This window comes from Heptranchias perlo, chromosome 31 (assembly GCF_035084215.1).
Source record: "Heptranchias perlo isolate sHepPer1 chromosome 31, sHepPer1.hap1, whole genome shotgun sequence".
Classification (NCBI taxonomy): domain Eukaryota; kingdom Metazoa; phylum Chordata; class Chondrichthyes; order Hexanchiformes; family Hexanchidae; genus Heptranchias; species Heptranchias perlo.
In genome coordinates this window covers 30,766,587-30,785,952 of record NC_090355.1, presented here as the reverse complement: position 1 = coordinate 30,785,952, position 19,366 = coordinate 30,766,587, and the positions used below count along the sequence as shown (strand labels likewise).

Here is a 19,366-nt window from a genome sequence, read left to right as displayed (position 1 = left end):
GTCTTTTTCATCATCTTTGTTGTGGACATGAAATCTTTGTTTCAGCAGGAAACTCCTAGGGACTGTCAAAAATCCTCATAATTACTCCAAACAAAAGTGCAGTTAGTGTGTAAAATAAAATAAAATAAGATTATACCAGCAGTCTGCTGAGGCCTTTGTTCACAGGCTCCTGAATAACTTACTGCACAATATTATTTTTCAAGCTGATCTGATTGTTTTAAAAATAGAAAGTATATCTGATGAATATAGTGGACTTACTAACGGTGATCAGTTATTCTCCAAACCTTGGGATCAGTATAAAAATCTCTTCAACCTCTCTTTCCCACCCCCCTGCCCGCCTCCCTACTCGCCATTTCAAAACTGCACCCAACCCATCCATTTATAACACTTTGGGTGAGCATGAAGATTTTTGACATTCCCTTTAAGCAAGCTTACTGTTTTCTGCATGTCTTTGTATCTTTCACCATCTTTCCTGTCTTCTGTTTGTGCTAGTGTGATCTGCTGCATGCCATAGCCCACTGCATGTTGGAACCAGAAGAATATGCTCGGGTGGTACAGTATGCTTCTTCATCGCTTCATAAAATTCATTGTACATATTTTTAAATGAAACCTCTGGCTTTAAAATCCTGAATTTTTGCAGCTTCTGCAGTAACTACTGTAAAGTATTGGCAAATGTATAACCAGCTCGCACAACCAAGATTTTTATATTAGTAAAAATTAATGCATGATTTACACACTTTCTGAAAAATTACTGTGGAATTGGAATAATCCTGTCATTTTTGAAGTGTTGTCTCCTTTGCGCCATGGAAACTTTTATTCAGAATTTGTTGAACTAGTTCTGTTGCTCTAGTATCAGTTATTGAAGCTCAGATTTATCACAGTGGGTTTAAAAAAAATAATTTGATGTTTCATTGATATCCCACTGTCGCTTCATTGCCTTCACAGAGCAGCAAGCCATGTTGGTGCAAGCATTTATAATCTTATTTTACACTTTATAATGTACCTTTGTCATTTAACTTAGGTTGCAAAATACGCATTAAAATAGATACATATAGCAGATCAGTTAATTTATGTATCTATAGAAAGTCTTGTGCAGCTGGTCATGCATTTATAAGGATTTGGTTTCATGAGCACTTATTAAACTTGTTTTCAGAAGCAGTTGTATAACTTTTACTAAAATTATCCATATGTGTAATTAAAAAAAAGATGATCTGCTGAGTCAATTTACTGAGTTTTGACAAATCCAGTTGCCTAGCATCCATTCTTGCAGTTTGGTTATGTACACGGCAGCATTCCAACAAGCCAACAGTCGCACCAACAACAGATTTCACTGTTAAATCACATATGATTCGTTTAGTGGTTAATTACAGACTCAAATAGCATTATTTGGAACTCTAGGCTAAAGCTCAAGTTTAGTCATGAAATGATATGTCTTTTAAAGGTAGCTGCAAAGAATTAACCTTAAGAGCCTTTTGGGTTTATTATCCCTTGAGTATTTTTCTTTGAAATTTGGGTGCAAATTAGATTGACACTGTCAAGCTCCGTAGCTCCATCAAGCCAGGAGAGATGAATTAATATACGCACTTCAAATAACACATCAGTGAATCTTGCTAGGTTAATGATATCTTACTGATACTTAAAGTCCTCACACTTGTCAGGAGCTCCTCCAGGCTAATGTTATTGACATTTGCTGCTTAAATAAAAACTTCAAGAAAAATGTGAAAAATGATCATAACATCAATTTCTTTTGCTTTAAAGAGTAAATGATGATGAAACTCACTCTTTAATGGAGTTTAGAATTTGATGCAGTTTTAATCATTTCTCACTTATTTTGGTTTGAACAAATATTACTGCACTGTGCTATTCAGATTTTTTTTGAGTAAATGTGATCTTTTTAATGTGGCTGATATTTGAATGATCAGCTCTCCTTTGTGCTCTGAACTTTTGGAATCTTGTAATTGGAGTTGTAGAGGAGAGGGAACTACTGTGTTCCTGCTGTCACAGCACACCATTTCTGTGCTCTTATGCACTTGTTGCATCAAAGAAAGATTAACATCACTGCCCTTTCTAAGTGGTCAGTGTAATTAACATGATAGGACATAACTCTGATTCTGGATAAGTGCTTCACATTCAATTAGTTACTTTTAAAGTGCAGTCATGGTTAAGTAGTCAAATACAGTAGCCAATTTGTGCTCCGATAGATCCTACAAACAGTAAATGAGGTGATAGTTTTTTTGGGGGAGTGGGGTTTAACTGGCTGAGGGAAGAATATTAGCCAGGATGCTGAGTGAACTCCTTGCCCTTCTCGGAGTAGTGTCAAGAGAACTTTTTTGCGTTCTCCTGAACAGGCAGATGGGCCTCAGTTTAATGTCTCATCTAAAAGATGATATCTCCAGCAATGTCTCACTTCCTTAGTACTGCACTGAAGTGTCAGCCGAGATTACGTGCTCAAGTCTTGGAGTGAGACTTGAACCCATGTCTTTCTGACACTGAGGCAACTGAACTATGCTAGCTTCCAGGCTGTACATTGGTGTATTAGGCACACCTAGACACTTCGCCTATATTCCTCCTTAAGTATTTGAAGGGCTGAGTTCTTCAATTTTTTTTTTAAAAAAGGGAAGCACTGAGAGTGTAGAATGTTTAACATGTACTTCGGAAATTCGATTGCACCAGGTCAGCAAATAACAAATACGGAATTTAACTTGCACAAAAGGGCTTGATCTGACAGCTCTTCTTCTCCTCTCTTACCGCACCCCCCACTTCCCAAAAAAAAATTATGGGTGCGTACTTCTAATTCAAAAATATATATTGGCAACTTTGATGTAAATTAACTGGCCTGATGTATTTTGTGGGGAACAGGTTCTCATTTGACCTAGCTCAGTTTAGCCCTTGCTGATGCAATCATTAACAAAATAGCATCAGCCAGCATGGTTGGGATGAATAATACCTGCTTATAGCTTGTATTTAAAACAGTTATTAGGTTTTTTTTCTTTGAGGGTTTTAAAGTAATATGTTTTTGGGATTACTTTATTGGAATTTCCTTTTAAATTTCTTGTATATCTTGTTCCTGGATAAACCACTGCTTGAATATTTCCCTGTGGAACAATTCATTGTATTGAAGTTAACCTTTTCAACTTTCTGCTTTCCTCATTCCATTTTGCCTATTACAGAAATACACTGCTGTGCTGGTTAACTGTTGGTTTTCTGGAATGTCCATTACACAAAACCAGACCCAAGTTGGTTTGTATGAAAGTTAGTCTGTCGACTCAATTTTTAGGAGACACCGGCTTAGAAACATTTTTATACTTGATTTCCTTTATTGCAAATCCTTCTGAATATATTCACCCACATAACCTCATGCACACCCTGAGTAACATGTTAATTAAACAACCTAGTGGGGAGACACTCATTAGCCCTGGGTCATTGGATTGAGTCCAGCAAAAGCTTGGGACTGGTGAAAGGAAATTCTGAACAGATAATATCAGCTGGTCTTTGCAATAAAGACATTTCTTGGGGAGGGGATAGAATATGATGCCATCTAAGTTACAATATTAATATATAATGACTTCTGCAATGGCTTTTTAAAAAACTAATCTTCATTTTTGTGTTAGGTCCGTTATCGACGAGATCACCCCTTGAACAAGCAGTTGCCATTTTTCCCTTTAATGGAGGATTTAATGAGGGATGTCTGTGATGGCTGTTCACTTCTGGCAGTTATTCACTACTACTGCCCAGAGCTCATGAAATTGGAAGGTATTTGTGTTTAAAATTATGCCTTATACTTAGTTTATACCTTTTTCTGTTGTTCGACAGAAATCGTACCATTCAACTCCATCTAAATATATTTAATTAAATGTCTCGTGTATAAAAAGCTTAAACCACATGCTGAAACCATTTCAGTATTCTCACGTGTTTGGTCATATAATGCCTTCTTTATGTATTTATCCTTATATATAATAGGATACATGTTGAGGACTGGTGTTTTATGCAGATTGAGTGATGTTGATATTAGAACTCGCACTAGTTGTGTCTCATGATTTATTTTGTATAAACCACCAGTTCCAGTGTTCTGTTTATACAGTGTGTTTTATTTTACACTTAATTTTTTCTTAAAATATAAAAATATGCTAATTTTGGTTGGTCTTAATAATGTAGCTGAGAGCCAAACATAGTGATGTAGCAAAGAGGTTGAAATTGGTAAAAAGAAACTGTTACAAATTTTAAGGTGTTTAAGCTTAAGGAACTGTTCAGATGGAATACACAAGCAGTTAAGCATGAAACTGTAGGATGTACATGTACCTTGTAGGATGCAGAGTAACTAGTTTGAAAAACAATGTCTTAGAAGACAGCATCATTTCATTTATTTTCAGGGTCTATTGCCCTTTAATAATCTTCTGAAAAGATTTTTAGTTGGTGGAATTAGAGTATTGATGACTCTATTGCTAACAGTGCAATCTAAAAGAAATATTGTGTACAGAAATTCACCTGTTGTTTCTTAAAGACAGAATTATTTTAACATTAGGTTGACTGGTTTAAATGGGTTTCTTTTTGTCATTTGTTTTTCTTCATAGAAATTTGTTTGAAGGAAGTGACTTCAATTGCAGACAGCTTGTACAATATTCAGCTGCTGATAGATTTTTCGCACCATTATCTGAACAAAAGTTTCTATCTCACGCTAGAAGATATGCTGTATGGTCCCTTAGTGCTGAAGGTAAGGTTCCGTTAACGATCCCCATTTAATAAGACATTAAATTCAAGTAGCATGACTGTATCTGTGTGTGCTGAGATGTTACTTTCAGCAGGAGGCACTCCTTCCCCTCCCCAGGAAAATCTATGTACTTTTTCATTTGTTCTCTGAATTTGGGTGACATTGGCAAAGCTGCATTTTTATTGTATATCCCTAGTTGCCCTGCGCAGGTGATGGGCCTTCTCTTTGAACCACTCTAGTTTTTGTGGTGATCGTGCTCCCACAATGGTGTATGGTATTTTTGCCCCAATGCCAATAAAGGAATAACGGCAGTATATGATCAAGTCAGGATGGTGTGTGACTTGAAGTGGAACTTGGAGGTGATAGTGTTCCCATGATGCTGCCGCTCTTGTCCTTCTCAGTGGTAGAGATCAGAGTGTTCAGAGGTGCTGTTGACATAGGCTTGGGTTGCTGCAATGCATCATTGGTAGAGGGAGTGGATACTGAGTCCAGTGGAAGGCTGCCGATCAAGTGGTTGCTGTGTCCTGAATGTTGTGCAGCTTCTTGCATTGTAGTTGCTCCTATTCATGAGGGGTCAGGAGTGATAAAGTACCGTGCCTCTGCCCTGCTCTTGTAGCCTTGGTGATGTAAAGTTATTTTTCCCCATAGTCAGCAATTCTATTGCAACCTTTGCGGAATACAATGAAACAAATACATGTGTGTGTATAACACGGCTTTCCTATCTTTTAGCCTAATGTTATGGTGTTCATTGCTGAATTATTCTGGTGGTTTGAAGTTGTGAAACCTGACTTTGTGCAGCCAAGGGAATTTCAAGAAATCAAAGACGGTAAGTTTTTAAAGAGATCAACCTTTCTGCGTTCAGGTTTCTCCTCCTTGTTTTACAGAACTTAAATTATCCATAATTCGTTGCGGTATGACAGTTTAGACTGATATTTTCTTGGGATCACCTTTCCAATTTGTGTGCTTAGTCTTTGACCAAGCCAGAGGCTTATTATAGCTGTTTGTTCTGGGTGGAGAAAGTGTAAAAATTTGAAGCTTAAATGTCTAGGCAGACTACATAATTTCATAATGAGAGTCTTTTAAATTGATCACAGACTTTTGGACTTCAACCTAATTACAAAGGAGAAAAATTTCCAAGTACACTAATATATCTGTATTCTCAATTCAGCTAAAACACTCCTACAACAGAAGAGCTCTCGCCCACCTCTTCCGATTTCCAATGCGACAAAGCGCAGCTTTATGGTCAGTCCAGCAAATGGTCCAGGTGATATGCCAACACCTGTTCCACAGAGTAGCCCAGAGATTGGAACCAGGTATTGCCTGCATCCTGAAGAGTTTGTGTAAGTCTGTCTCTGTCCCTCCATCTTGGCATGTCCTGCAGCATCTTTGATTTCCCACATGGGTACAGTGTTATCTAAAATTATACCTACGGTGGCTGATTCTGTCCAGTCTACTTTTGTTGTGTGCTGCTAATCATATCTGGACTTGTGTGTTTACAATTTTATGATATGTAGCATTTAAATAATAAACTTGTCAGTAGTTATAATAACTAGAATGCATGGAAGAATTAAAGATCTGAATCATGTTTCCATCTTTCATCAAACCTGACTTCATATATTGTGCTAAATATAACTAAAAATGCTTCTAAAAATTCAATATAAATTGATTTTGTAATTTTTTTATAGTAAAGGAAGCCCTGCCTTCAGTCCATCCCACCCGCTATTGCCCTTAAGACAGAGGCAGTATAAATCCCCTCTGTCGAGCGAAGACAGCCCAGGTAAGATGGTTGCAGAGTAGACAAGCTGGAGAATGTACTAATGAGCATAAGTAGATGAATTTAAGAAATGCTGGTTTCCTCAGGCGGGGGTGGGGAAGGACTAAGGGAATCCATGAATAGTTCAATTGGAAAAACTTGGTGGCCACTATGATTATTTAATGCAGTATTAACTATCTAATCTGTAATTGCCTACAGTAAATTACTTGTCTGCTTTTTCTAATGTATACTGGCAGTTTGAGCTGTAAAACGTGCATTCCGATGTTTTTAAAAAAAATTCTAAAAGGATCACTGGGCTATTTTTGTGCAAGATAGTTTCATAATGTCTGTGATTTAATCATTTAAAAAAAATCTTGGTTATTTACATTGTTGTAATCACAGTGGGCTGAGACGTAAGATGAAGGAAAGTGTTCTGCCCAGTTCAAAAGTTATAGTTTCACTTTACAGTATTCATTTTGCTTTACTAAAGTTGTTTATAGGGCCGTTATGAAGTACAGCATGACCAGCATTCAAACCTGAGAAATTTATTTGTAGGTGAAGAAGCACCTTTAATTTTGCTGCTGACCAGATTTAAATTGACATTTTATAGGAACATAGGAACAGGAGTAGGCCATTCAGCCCCTCGTGCCTGCTCCGCCATTTGATAAGATCACGGCTGATCTGTGATCTAACTCCATATACCTGCCTTTGGCCCATATCCCTTAATACCTTTGGTTGCCAAAAAGCTATCTATCTCAGATTTAAATTTAGCAATTGAGCTAGTATCAATTGCCGTTTGCGGAAGAGAGTTCCAAACTTCTACCACCCTTTGTAGAAATGTTTTCTAATCTCGCTCCTGAAAAGTCTGGCTCTAATTTTTAGACTGTGCCCCCTACTCCTAAAATCCTCAACCAGCGGAAATAGTTTCTCTCTATCCACCCTATCTGTTCCCCTTAATATCTTATAAACTTCGATCAGATCACCCCTTAACCTTCGAAACTATAGAGAATACAACCCCAATTTGTGTAATCTCTCCTCGTAACTTAACCCTTGAAGTCCGGCTATCATTCTAATAAACCTACGCTGCACTCCCTCCAAGGCCAATATGTCCTTCCGAAGGTGCGGTGCCCAGAACTGCTCACAGTACTCCAGGTGCGGTCTAACCAGGGTTTTGCATAGCTGCAGCATAACTTCTGCCCCCTTGTACTCTAGTCCTCTAGATATAAAGGCCAGCATTCCATTTGCCGCCTTGATTATTTTCTGCACCTGTTAACACTTCAATGATCTATGTACCTGAACCCCTAAGTCCCTTTGGACATCCACTGTTTTTAACTTTTTACCATTTAGAGAGTATCCTGTTCTATCCTTTTTTGATCCAAAGTGGATGACCTCACATTTGTCTACATTGAATTCCATTTGCCACAGTTTTTCCCATTCACCTAATCTATCAATATTGCTTTGTAATTTTATGTTTTCATCTACACTGCTTACAATGCCACCAATCTTTGTGTCATCGGCAAACTTGGATATGAGACTTTCTATGCCTTCATCTAAGTCGTTAATAAATATTGTGAATTTTAAAAAGGGTAGTAGGCAGAAGGCTGGAAATTATAGACCAGTTAGCCTAACATCTGTGGTGGGTAAAATTTTGGAGTCTATTATTAAGGAGACAGTAGCGGAACATTTGGATAAACATAATTTAATAGGACAAAGTCAGCATGGCTTTACGAAGGGGAAGTCATGTCTGACAAATTTGCTTGAGTTCTTTGAGGACATAACGTACAGGGTGGATAAAGGGGAACCAGTGGACGTAGTATATTTGGACTTCCAGAAGGCATTCGACAAGGTGCCACATAAAAGATTATTGCTCAAGATAAAGAATCACTGGATTGGGGGTAATATTCTGTCATGGGTGGAGGATTGGTTATCTAACAGGAAGCAGAGAGTTGGGATAAATGGTTCATTCTCGGACTGGCAACCAGTAGCCAGTGGTGTTCCGCAGGGGTCGGTGCTGGGTCCCCAACTCTTTACAATCTATATTAACGATTTGGAGGAGGGAACCGAGTGTAACATATCAAAGTTTGCAGATGATACAAAGATGGGAGGGAAAGTAGAGAGTGAGGAGGACATAAAAAACCTACAGGGGGATATGGACAGGCTGGGTGAGTGGGCGGAGATTTGGCAGATGCAATACAATATTGGAAAATGTGAGGTTATGCACTTTGGCAGGAAAAATCAGAGAGCAAGTTATTATCTTAATGGCGAGAAACTGGAAAGTACTGCAGTACAAAGGGATCTGGGGGTCCTAGTGCAAGAAGATCAAAAAGTTAGTATGCAGGTGCAGCAGGTGATCAAGAAGGCCAACGGCATGTTGGCTTTTATTGCTAGGGGGATAGAATATAAAAACAGGGAGGTATTGCTGCAGTTATATAAGGTATTGGTGAGACCGCACCTGGAATACTGCATACAGTTTTGGTGTCCATACTTAAGAAAAGACATACTTGCTCTCGAGGCATCTCAAAGAAGGTTCACTTGGTTAATCCCGGGGATGAGCGGGTGGACATATGAGGAGAGGTTGAGTGGATTGGGACTCTACTCATTGGAGTTCAGAAGAATGAGAGGCGATCTTATTGAAACATATAAGATTGTGAAGGGGCTTGATCGGGTGGATGCGGTAAGGATGTTCCCAAGGATGGGTGAAACTAGAACTAGGGGGCATAATCTTAGAATAAGGGGCTGCTCTTTCAAAACTGAGATGAGGAGAAACTTCTTCACTCCGAGGGTAGTAGGTCTGTGGAATTTGCTGCCCCAGGAAGCTGTGGAAGCTACATCATTAAATAATTTAAAACAGAAATAGACAGTTTCCTAGAAGTAAAGGGAATCAGGGGTTACGGGGAGCGGGCAGGAAATTGGACATGAATTTAAATTTGAGGTTAGGATCAGATCAGCCATGATCTTATTGAATGGCGGAGCAGGCTCGAGGGGCCGATGGCCTACTCCTGCTCCTATTTCTTATGTTCTTATAATTGAGGCCCCAAGACAGATCCCTGCGGGACACCACTAGTCACATCCTGCCAATGTGAGTACCTTCCCATTTTCCCTACTCTGTGTCGCCTTTCGCTCAGCCAACTTCCTAACCAAGTCCGTACTTTTCCCTCGATTCCATGGGCTTCTATGTTAGCTAACAGTCTCTTATGTGGGACCTTATCAAATGCCTTCTGGAAGTCCATATAAATAACATCCATTGACATTCCCCTGTCTACTACTTTAGTCACTTCTCCAAAAAATTCAATCAGGTTTGTCAGGCGCGACCTACTGTTCACAAATCCATGCTGGCTCTCTCTGATTAACTGAAAATTCTCGGTGTTCAGTCACCCTATCCTTAATTATGGACTCCAGCATTTTCCCCACAACAGATGTTAGGCTAATTGGTCTATAATTCCCCGGTTTCCCTCCCCCTCTCCTTTCTTAAAAAGCGGAGTGACATGTGCAATTTTCCAATCTAGAGGGACAGTTCCTGAATCTAGAGAACTTTGAAAGATTATAGTTAGGGCATCCGCAATGTGCTCACCTACTTCCTTTAAAACCCTGGGATGGAAACCATCTGGTCCTGGGGATTTGTCACTCTTTAGTGCTATTATTTTCTTCATTACTGTTGCTTTACTTATGTTAATTTTATTGAGTCCCTGTCCCCGATTCAATATAAGTTTTCTTGGGATTTCCGGCATGCTATCCTCTTTTTCGACTGTAAATACTGACGCAAAGTAATTGTTCAACATGTGTGGCATTTCCCCATTGTCAATGACAATATCCCCACTTTCAGTTTTTAAGGGGTCAACACTGCTCCTGACCACCCTCTTTTTCCTAATATAACTATAAAAATTCTTCGTATTGGTTTTGATATCCCTTGCGAGTTTCTTTTCACACTCTCTTTTTGTAGCTCTTACTATCTGTTTTGTGACCCTTTGTTGATCTTTGTATCTTTCCCATTCGCCAGGAACTGTGCCATTTTTTGCCTTTTTGTATGCCCTTTCCTTATGTCTTATACTGTCCCATACCTCTTTAGTTGTCCATGGCTCTTTTTTTTGGCAAGTAGAGTTCTTGCCCCTCGGGTATAAACTGATTCTGTATCACGTTAAATGTTTCTTTAAACATTTCCCACTGATCATCAGTCGTTTTACCTATTAACAGATTTGCCCAGTTTACTATGGACAGTCTCTGTCTCATCCCATTGAAGTCAGCCTTGTCCAAGTCTAGAATCTTCGCAGCTGATTCAGTTTTTTCCCTTTCAAACACTACATTGAACTCGATCATGTTATGATCACGATTGGATAGATGTTCACGCACAGTTAAGCCGTTAACTAAACCTGGTTCATTACTCATTATTAAATTTAGTATGGCTTGCCCCCTTGCTGCCTCGAGGACATACTGCTGTAGAAAACTATCCCGGACACACAAGAAATTCGCTACCTTTCTGACAGTTGCTAGTCTGCTTTTCCCAATCTATGTGAAGGTTAAAGTTCCCCATTAAGACCACTATGCCTTTCTTACACGCTTGTCTAATCTCTGCATTTATACAATCTAGCACTTCAGAGCTGCTGCCAGGGCTCCTATATACAACTCCCACTATAGTCTTAGATCCTTTCCTATTTCTCAATTCAACCCATAAGGTCTCTGTTGGCTGCTTACCTCTCGTTATATCCCCCTTTATCATTGAAGTGATTTCATCTCCAATCATTAAGGCTACTCCTCCCCCTCTTCCATTTTCCCTATCTCTCCTGTAGACCTTATAACCTGGTATATTTAGTTCCCAATCCTGACCATCGTGCAGCCATGTCTCAGTAATAGCTATCATATCATACCCTCCAATTTGAATTTGTGCCTGTAGTTCATTTAATTTATTCCTTATACTCCGTGCATTTGTATATGGAACTCTTAGCTGGGCCACACACCCTAGCCTGACCTATGGGTACAGAACAATAGAATTATAGGGTAAATTCAGCGATTCTTATGTTAGAATTCGAAACAAGTACCCAGACTGTCAAGTGGATGTCTGTCTGCTTTTATTTTCATTTTATTCCCTCATCAGTTTTGTCTCCTCTGCTCCTTTCCTGAATACGTTGATCTTTGCTAGGGTATGGTTCCAGAAGCACCAGTCGCCCTCTGGTACTTTGTCCAAGTGGCAGTTATTTATGTGTGAGTCTTAATAGTGAGTTTCATCAGGCTATTCAATGATGAGGGCACCAGAGCTGAGCCCCCACTGTCCTCCCAAGTGCATCATCACTAGGCGTTGCTGGATACCAGTGAGCAGTGTGAACTCTGCTTGTTTCTCCTCCCCAAAATCCAGGAGCAGTGAGCCCAATTATAAAACCCCTACCTCCAGCCTGGCTGAGATCAGCACAGACTTAGGATTGAACTTGGGAACCCCCGGACTGTGTGGTCTACCTACTCATCAATAAAGTCTTTCAGTCACCAGCAGAGCATATGTCTGAGTTGATAAATTATATCCAGAATAGTGCACAATAAATATTAGCTGAGGGCAATAAAGATAATCTGCTGATAACAAAAAAAAACTGAAACAACTATGTTGTTGGGCAAGTTTGAATCATTTAAATGTGCTTTAACCAAAAGCTATAACATATTTATCTCCCTATTAGTTAAAATATACAGTGGGATCAGACACTTCCATGTAATTTAATGTATTTCTTCAGTTCTTTAGTAATTTCTGTATTTAATCTAATCTTTTGTGTGTATTGTATATTTTGGATGAGGTCTAAGGATTTTCCTCAACACTCATTTCCTGGTTATTCACCACAAGTGTCAAAGTGTCAGGCAGGGAATCTGTTCCTAGGCCATCACCAATCCTGCTATGAGGTAGCCAGGGGAATGTTTCCTCCTTAATGGCCCCACCTCCCTTCCCACTGTTGCCCTAGTTTCTCTCCTCCCCACATCCTCTTCCCCATCCTCACAACTTCTGGGTTGCTAATCCACTACCATAATCATCACACTATTGTACCCTAATGACACACTAGCTGACATTTTAAATGGTTCCATCTCCTCAAGCATTGCTCTGTACCTTTTAAAACCACTACCATTGCTCCCTCCTCAAGCACAAAGGGAGCAATGGTTAGAGCTGCAGTGTTCTGTCTCTGACCCACCCTCCCTTTGAGTGCAGCTCTAAGCTGGGTGTGTGAGATCGCTGAATTTACCCTGTAATTCAATTGTTCTGTACCCATGTCAGATCTTCTGGCTAGCAGAGTGTGTGTGTTTATTATGTTGCCATATTTAACATGCTTCAGATGTAGAGTCCATAGGGTATTTTGGCTTTAAGTTAAAAGTCACAAAACATTGGTCAAATAAATTCAGTAGACAGAATAAACAAAAAATGCCCCCCTGTAAGAATCTAGTCTGAATATGTTCAAAAGAAATTGTGCAGTAATGAGTTTTATATGCACTGTTGACGTTCTTTTTATTTAAAATGTTTAGATACTCGACATCGTTCGAATTCCTTAACTCGAGTTGATGGGCAGCCACGAGGCTCAGTGTTGGCTTGGCAAGAAAGAAAACCAAGGTAAATGCAAAAATACCTTAATGTCACTTGTTTACTTTGTTGATATTTGTTTTGACTGAATCTATAGGTAAATGGAACTTAGTTGATTTAATAATTAGATTTAACCTTTAGATAAATGGTAGAATCATAGAATGGAAGGAAGGAAACCATTTGGCCTGTCGAGTCCGTGCGGCTCTCTGCAAGAGCAATCCAGCTAGTCCCACTTCCCTGCCCTATCCCCGTAGCCCTGCAAATATTTTCCCTTCAAATATTTATCCAATTCCCTTTTGAAAGCCACAATTGAATCTGCCTCCACCACCCCTTCTCAGGTAGTGCATTCCAGATCACAACCACTCGCTGGGTTTAAAAAAAAAGTTTTTTCTCATGTCGCCTTTGGTTCTTTTGCCAATCACCTTAGATCTATGACCTCTGGTTCTTGACCCTTCTGCCAATGGGAACAGTTTCTCTCAATCTACTCTGTCTAGACCCTTCATGATTTTGAATAACTATCAAATATCCTCTCAACCTTCTCTGCTCTAAGGAGAACAACACCAGCTTCTCCAGCCTATCCACGTAACTAAAGTCTCTCATCCCTGGAATCATTCTAGTAAATCTCTTCTACATCCTCTCTAAAACCTTCACATCCTTGGTAAAGTACGGTGCCCAGAACTGGACACAATATTCCAGTTATGGCCGAACCAGTGTTTTATAAAGGTTCATCATAACCTCCTTGCTTTTGTACCCTATGCTTCTATCCATAAAGGATTCCATATGCTTTCTTAACCACTTTCTCAACCTGCCCTGCCACCTTCAACGATTTGTGCACATATACCCCCATATACTTCTATGATTTAATATTAGATTTTGTATAAAATATAAACAAAAGGCCACAACAACCAGAATTAATCTAAGATTTAATCTTCAACTTGTTTTTAAAATTTGTCACCTAGCCTTCACCCTTCCGTTCTGCCGTTGAGTTAGCCTTCTTCATCTTAGCTCTTCTGAAAGGGTGAAATAGTCCAGGCTGGGGACAGGTGTTATTAAGGCATCCCTTATGGCTCAGCAAGTTTATGCAAGGAGTAGCCGAACCATATCAGCCAGCGATGGGCTTAGTAGGCATGCTATAATTGGCCTTAGTGCCCCAATGTTCAGGAGACCAAAGTCAGCATGGATTTCCACTCCTGATTGCTGTTTAGCGACTCCTGCTGGAAGTGCAGGTGTGTGCACATTAGAGAGGACAGGATTGGACTCAGCTATGGTGCCCCTGTGGTTGAACAGCCTGCCAACGTGTAATATGTAGATTAGTGCGAAATATAAAAGTTAAAATAAAGATCTGCAGTGCTGCCTTCTCATCCCTCGATTTTAAAGAACGTGCTTTCAGTAACCAGCGTATTACTCCCTAGAATAATAAATTCACACTACCTTGAGTAAAAATGCCCAAATCTATGACTGTCATGCAAGAGTTGCTAAAATATGACACACAACAACTGCAGTGTAACAAATCAATATTGTGCTTGGCTTTTTGAAAATTGCTTAGTTTGCAATTTGCATTTATGGGGTAGGGGTTTAATGCATTTTTGTCTTATGATATTTTGATTGCTTTAAGAATGATTTCTACAACCGTAACTTTTTTTAGCAAGGAGATTTTTAATTTCTAGTTTAAAGCTGATAGTTACAAGGGGAGAGAAAGTATGTAGGATCACTAACATTTTTTTATTTTGAGAAAATGCTCTTGACTTGATACTGAATTTTTAAATTGCTGATGGCTATAGGGTCAGCAGGGGTACTGATAATGTACAACTACAGCAAGACAATTGGTGTTGGAGCCACAGAGTACATAGACTCTTCAGTTTAATTTGAGATCTGACATGGCAAGTACCTACCACACCGGTCGTAAGCAGGGCGAATAAAGGTTTCTCCTCACAGCTCCACTAACTAAGATAATTACATCTGATAATTACTATAGGTGGGGCTTATTTCCTCTTGTAATGCAGGCATTCTCTTTGATCTAGGTGCCAAATCAAACCCTGAGATGCACCAATTTTCAACTTCATTCTGTATTTGTCATTTGCTAGTTCCAGCATATTGTTATACACTACTAACCGCTTCCAAAAGATGCAACTTATTAATCCAGTTTTGCAGCAGACTTTTATTTGTCTTCTGGCTCCCTCTGAAGCATACAGTTAGCGAAACGAGCATGTTCTGTAGATTTATGAAGATGAAATATTCTCCCCAAAAGCCCCAGTTATTTACAAAACTATGGCTGAAATAAAAGGGCTGTCATTAACCAGTTCAAAATCTCAATTTTGATAATTTGTGTATTTGCTCTCATGCCTCTGCTGAGAGATTGTGTGTGCTACATGTGTATATTTCGGTATGGGGTATAACTGAATAAATGAATATTGTTTTAATAATTACCTGTAACTATTTCTGAAGTGGTTTTATTTTGAACCTGTCATGATTATAATGTAATATAGTTCATTTTACTCAGTGCATCTGTATTTTAAAAGGTTGCAGCATACAATAAATTTGCTACTTTTCAAAGGACTAAGCATTTAAAAAAAAATTAATCCTTTTGAGGCCTGCGATGGCAATCTTGCACCAAAATCAAAAATATAATATTGTAGTTGTTAAACTATTGCTGGAGTTCTTATTTGTTTGTAGTTCTGTACATTTTTCTAATTGTTAATAATCAATATTGCAAATCTGCAGAATATGTTTGCAAACAGTCCACTGGTAAATGTGTATTGTGAACATTCTGTGAGTCTTGTGTCTGATGCTCTTAATTTTTTTTCAGACCCTTGTCTCAGCCAACACCATTTGCCCTTCATTATGCAACTGACAGTGATGTAGATGTCGGCTCTGGTGATAGCATTAGCCTGGCCAGGTCTATCAGCAAAGACAGTCTCGCATCCAATATAGTCAATGTAACCCCTAAGCATCAGTCTCAGTTACTTTCCCCACCTGCAGAAAGCAATGGAAAAAGCTTGCTGAGGAACGTGGACATAGAAGATGAGGATGATGAGGAGCTTATAGCAATAATTAAGTCAGATGGGGGACTGGTTAACGATTCTGATCTTGAGTTGCAAAGTGATTCAAGTGTTGCAAAAGCCACAAATCAAATATTGCCACCAAAGTCGCCCAAAAGACAGCAAAATGATCTTGAAGTAGCAAACCAAACTGGCGGTTTCTTCTTGGAACCTTTAATGCCTGCAATCTTGAAACCAGCCAAGGAAAATCTCCTCCTTGTTAACAAGTATGAAGAAAGTGGAGAGGGAAAATACAGACCTGCCTCAGCAAAGAGAATAGCTGATGGGCATTTGCCTTCAACACGCAAAAAGACAGTGAATGCCAATGCTGAAGCAGATATTAACAGGACTTTCACTCCCATAACTAGCTCGGACTTCACAGTGGTCACTGATCCAACCACTGCAGAGACTGTGCAACACCTTGAAGCATCAGGAGTCTCCTTAAGTAATTTTAGGCCTTTGGTTAGTGGTGGTGTCGAAGCTTCAACCCAGGAGGAGTCTGGGGGTTTTTTTCTTCACACTGGTGACCCTGAAGGATTGGATGGTGTATTAGTAAACAATGCAACCACTGTAGACAGCAGTAAACCGCGTGACACAACATGGACTGTGCAAGATTCCGATTCAGAAGTGCTAGATATGGAAGAGGCTGAACAAGAGCTACTTGCCGATGTGGAGGTCCAACAAGTTAGAAGCCGTTACAGTGGGGAAGAGGAATCTAGCAAATTGCATCATGATATGAAGGTGAAAGAACATGAGGACAAGGATGGTGCCAGTGGGCGTTCCAGCCCTTGTCTGAGTACAATCTCTCAGGCTAGCAGCACATCCATGACTAGTACCAGTATTAGAATGACCAGCTTTGCTGAACGTAAACTACAAAGACTCAACAGCGCTGAGGCAAAGTCCAGCGCAAGTAGCTCTCAGAAAACCACTCCAGATGGGTCAGAATGTTGCCCCTCACCCATGATGACTTGGAGACAGAGACGAGAACAGAGTCCCAGTAGACAGACCAAAGACAGTGCTCAGATGCTGGCCTCCGAACTTGTTCAGCTTCACATGCAGCTTGAGGAGAAACGCAGAACAATTGAAGCTCAGAAAAAGAAAATGGAAGCGCTTTCTGCCAGACAGCGTCTAAAATTGGGCAAAGCAGCTTTCTTGCATATTGTTAAAAAGGGGAAGAATGAAGGTATTCCCCAACCACTTAAGCCTGAACATTTAGCTTCAAAGGAAGCTAAGTGTCCAAGTCGTGAGGAAACTGTTGCTCTTATATCCCAGCCCCCAAAAGCAGATGAAGATCTTGCAAACCAAGAGGCCAAAGAGGATTACTTAAAACAGTTGGAAGAAGTGGGGACAAAAGATTTACGCGAGAAAATCACAGAAAATGATATCCAAGAGAGCATTGCTGCAGTTAGGCAACGGTGGCTAAAGGAATCCTCTCAGGCAGCTCACGATGTTGACAAGAATAAGGTGAATTCTAACAGTGGTTTTGAGGATGGTACGGCAGATGTTGATATGAATGAATACAACCGTTCTATTGAGAAGCTTAATGAAACTCTGAGCAACCTTCAGTTTGAGATGCATAAGCTTTCGCAGCAACAGGAACTCCTGATGAAGCTTAAGGACCAGGCGCCGGCCATACCGCTACCAAATGTTAATCGCACCCTGCAGGACCAAAAGGTCAGACAAGCAGTGCAGATTGTGGAACCGCTATCGCCCACAGGGGGTAGCCCATCACAAGCTGTGCGTAAGCAACCACGCAGTGCTCCAACGAAAACCCCCCGTTCAGCGAGGCCAACAGAGTTAAAAGTCTCTCGGGATTCTAAAATGCAAGGCTCTTGCTCTTTTCGTATTATCACACCTACACACAGTATAGAAACTCTGCCCCATTTGCGATCCTTCCCAGGTAGTAAACCACTTAAGTCTGAGTCTGAGGATATTGCTGTTGATGGCAGTGTTAGTACAGGGACTTTAGAAGGCAGGTCTTCTAAAGGTTCTGCAGAGCATACTTCTGAAAGGACAAAGGATGCTGATGGCCTCAGGCAGGGTGAGGAAAGTAACCAGCGGGCATTGGTGCTTTCTGCATCCCAAAAAGAGAGTTATAATTATTTCTATGAACAAATCAACACTGAGGCAGTAGTTAGCACCCCAAAGAAGCCTGAACACCCATCATTAAACTCTTCAGACAGCTCAGGGAAAGAGAACATTCCTATTGAGGAACAATCCAAAAACAAGGCAAACCTCATAGAAGTAGATATCTCTGAACTGAAGACACCTGCAGAAGATGAAGCATCTGAAAGCCACGGCATTTCTACCAATCAGGTGATCGGTGAATCTGATCAGAAGTCTGGATTGGGATTTTTCTTCAAGGTTAGTCATACTTGTGACCTCATGTAGCAACTTTTGAAAATTTGATTTTTAGATGAGGCACTTACCACCAGGATAGCTTTTTGTAATAATGTTTCTTTGTGATATCCGTGCAACTTGTACGCAACTACAATAATCATGTGTTCTTCACCTGCAAACTTGAGGGTATAATTAATGTACTCCTCCGATCAATAAATCAGATTTTGTGATACATCATATCAGATTTGGAGATGTCGCAAATTCCGTTGAATTAAATCAGGTTGACGTAGAATAAAATTCAGTCAGTCAAAATAAATGGCAAAGCATGTTTATTTGATTTGAATGGAGAAAGTCTGGTACATCTTGGAAAAGTCTATTACAAAGTGTAGAAACTTTTAAAATTTTCTGTCTTAATTACAAATAAGGGAAAAAATATTAAAAATCAACTAAAGCAAATTCTTTGAGTTATAATGTTCAGAGGGTTTAATTTTTTTATTTTTCAAATTTGTGTTGTGTCCTTTGATCTCCATTGCTGCCTTTTGATGTCAGTATCTGTGTGTATTGTAAATTTTAATGCATGTTTTATTTTTTTTAGTGTGTAATGCACATTGTCACTGGAGCATATGAAGGGTTGATGCATTTCAGTGTGTCCTGAGCTGCCTCATTTCTCTCCAGTTTCTGCTCCTGCCACAGCACTGAAATGACTCTAAACAAAACTACAAACGACATTCTTCGTGACTGACCATAACGCATTGCTTCTCCTTGTTCTGCATGACCTCTATAGTCTTTGACATGGTCAACCACTCCGTCGTCCTCCAACATCTTGCCTCCGTTGTCCAGCTCCGTGTGACTGCCTTGCATGGTTCCACTCATAACTATTCAATTATAGCCAGAGTATCTCCATCAATGGCTTGTCTTGCCATTCCGCACGTTACCTTTGGAGGCCCCCAAGGATTTATCCTTGACCCTCCTGTTCCTCATCTGTA

At 39.8% G+C, this 19,366-nt stretch overlaps 1 protein-coding gene across 2 annotated transcripts in view; it reads left to right on the top strand.

The window, feature by feature from the left end:
- The window catches only part of camsap1b (calmodulin regulated spectrin-associated protein 1b), a 103,449-nt gene that overhangs the window by 59,135 nt on the left and 24,948 nt on the right, over window positions 1-19,366 (top strand). The window contains exons 5-11 of one of the 2 annotated variants that reach the window (XM_067969877.1): window positions 3,612-3,753; window positions 4,572-4,711; window positions 5,438-5,534; window positions 5,877-6,021; window positions 6,394-6,485; window positions 12,948-13,032; window positions 15,809-18,404. In XM_067969877.1, coding sequence (XP_067825978.1) covers window positions 3,612-3,753; window positions 4,572-4,711; window positions 5,438-5,534; window positions 5,877-6,021; window positions 6,394-6,485; window positions 12,948-13,032; window positions 15,809-18,404 — 3,297 coding nt within the window. Of the gene's footprint in view, window positions 1-3,611; window positions 3,754-4,571; window positions 4,712-5,437; window positions 5,535-5,876; window positions 6,049-6,393; window positions 6,486-12,947; window positions 13,033-15,808; window positions 18,405-19,366 lie in introns of both variants that reach the window. The other variant, XM_067969876.1, reaches the window with a different exon arrangement.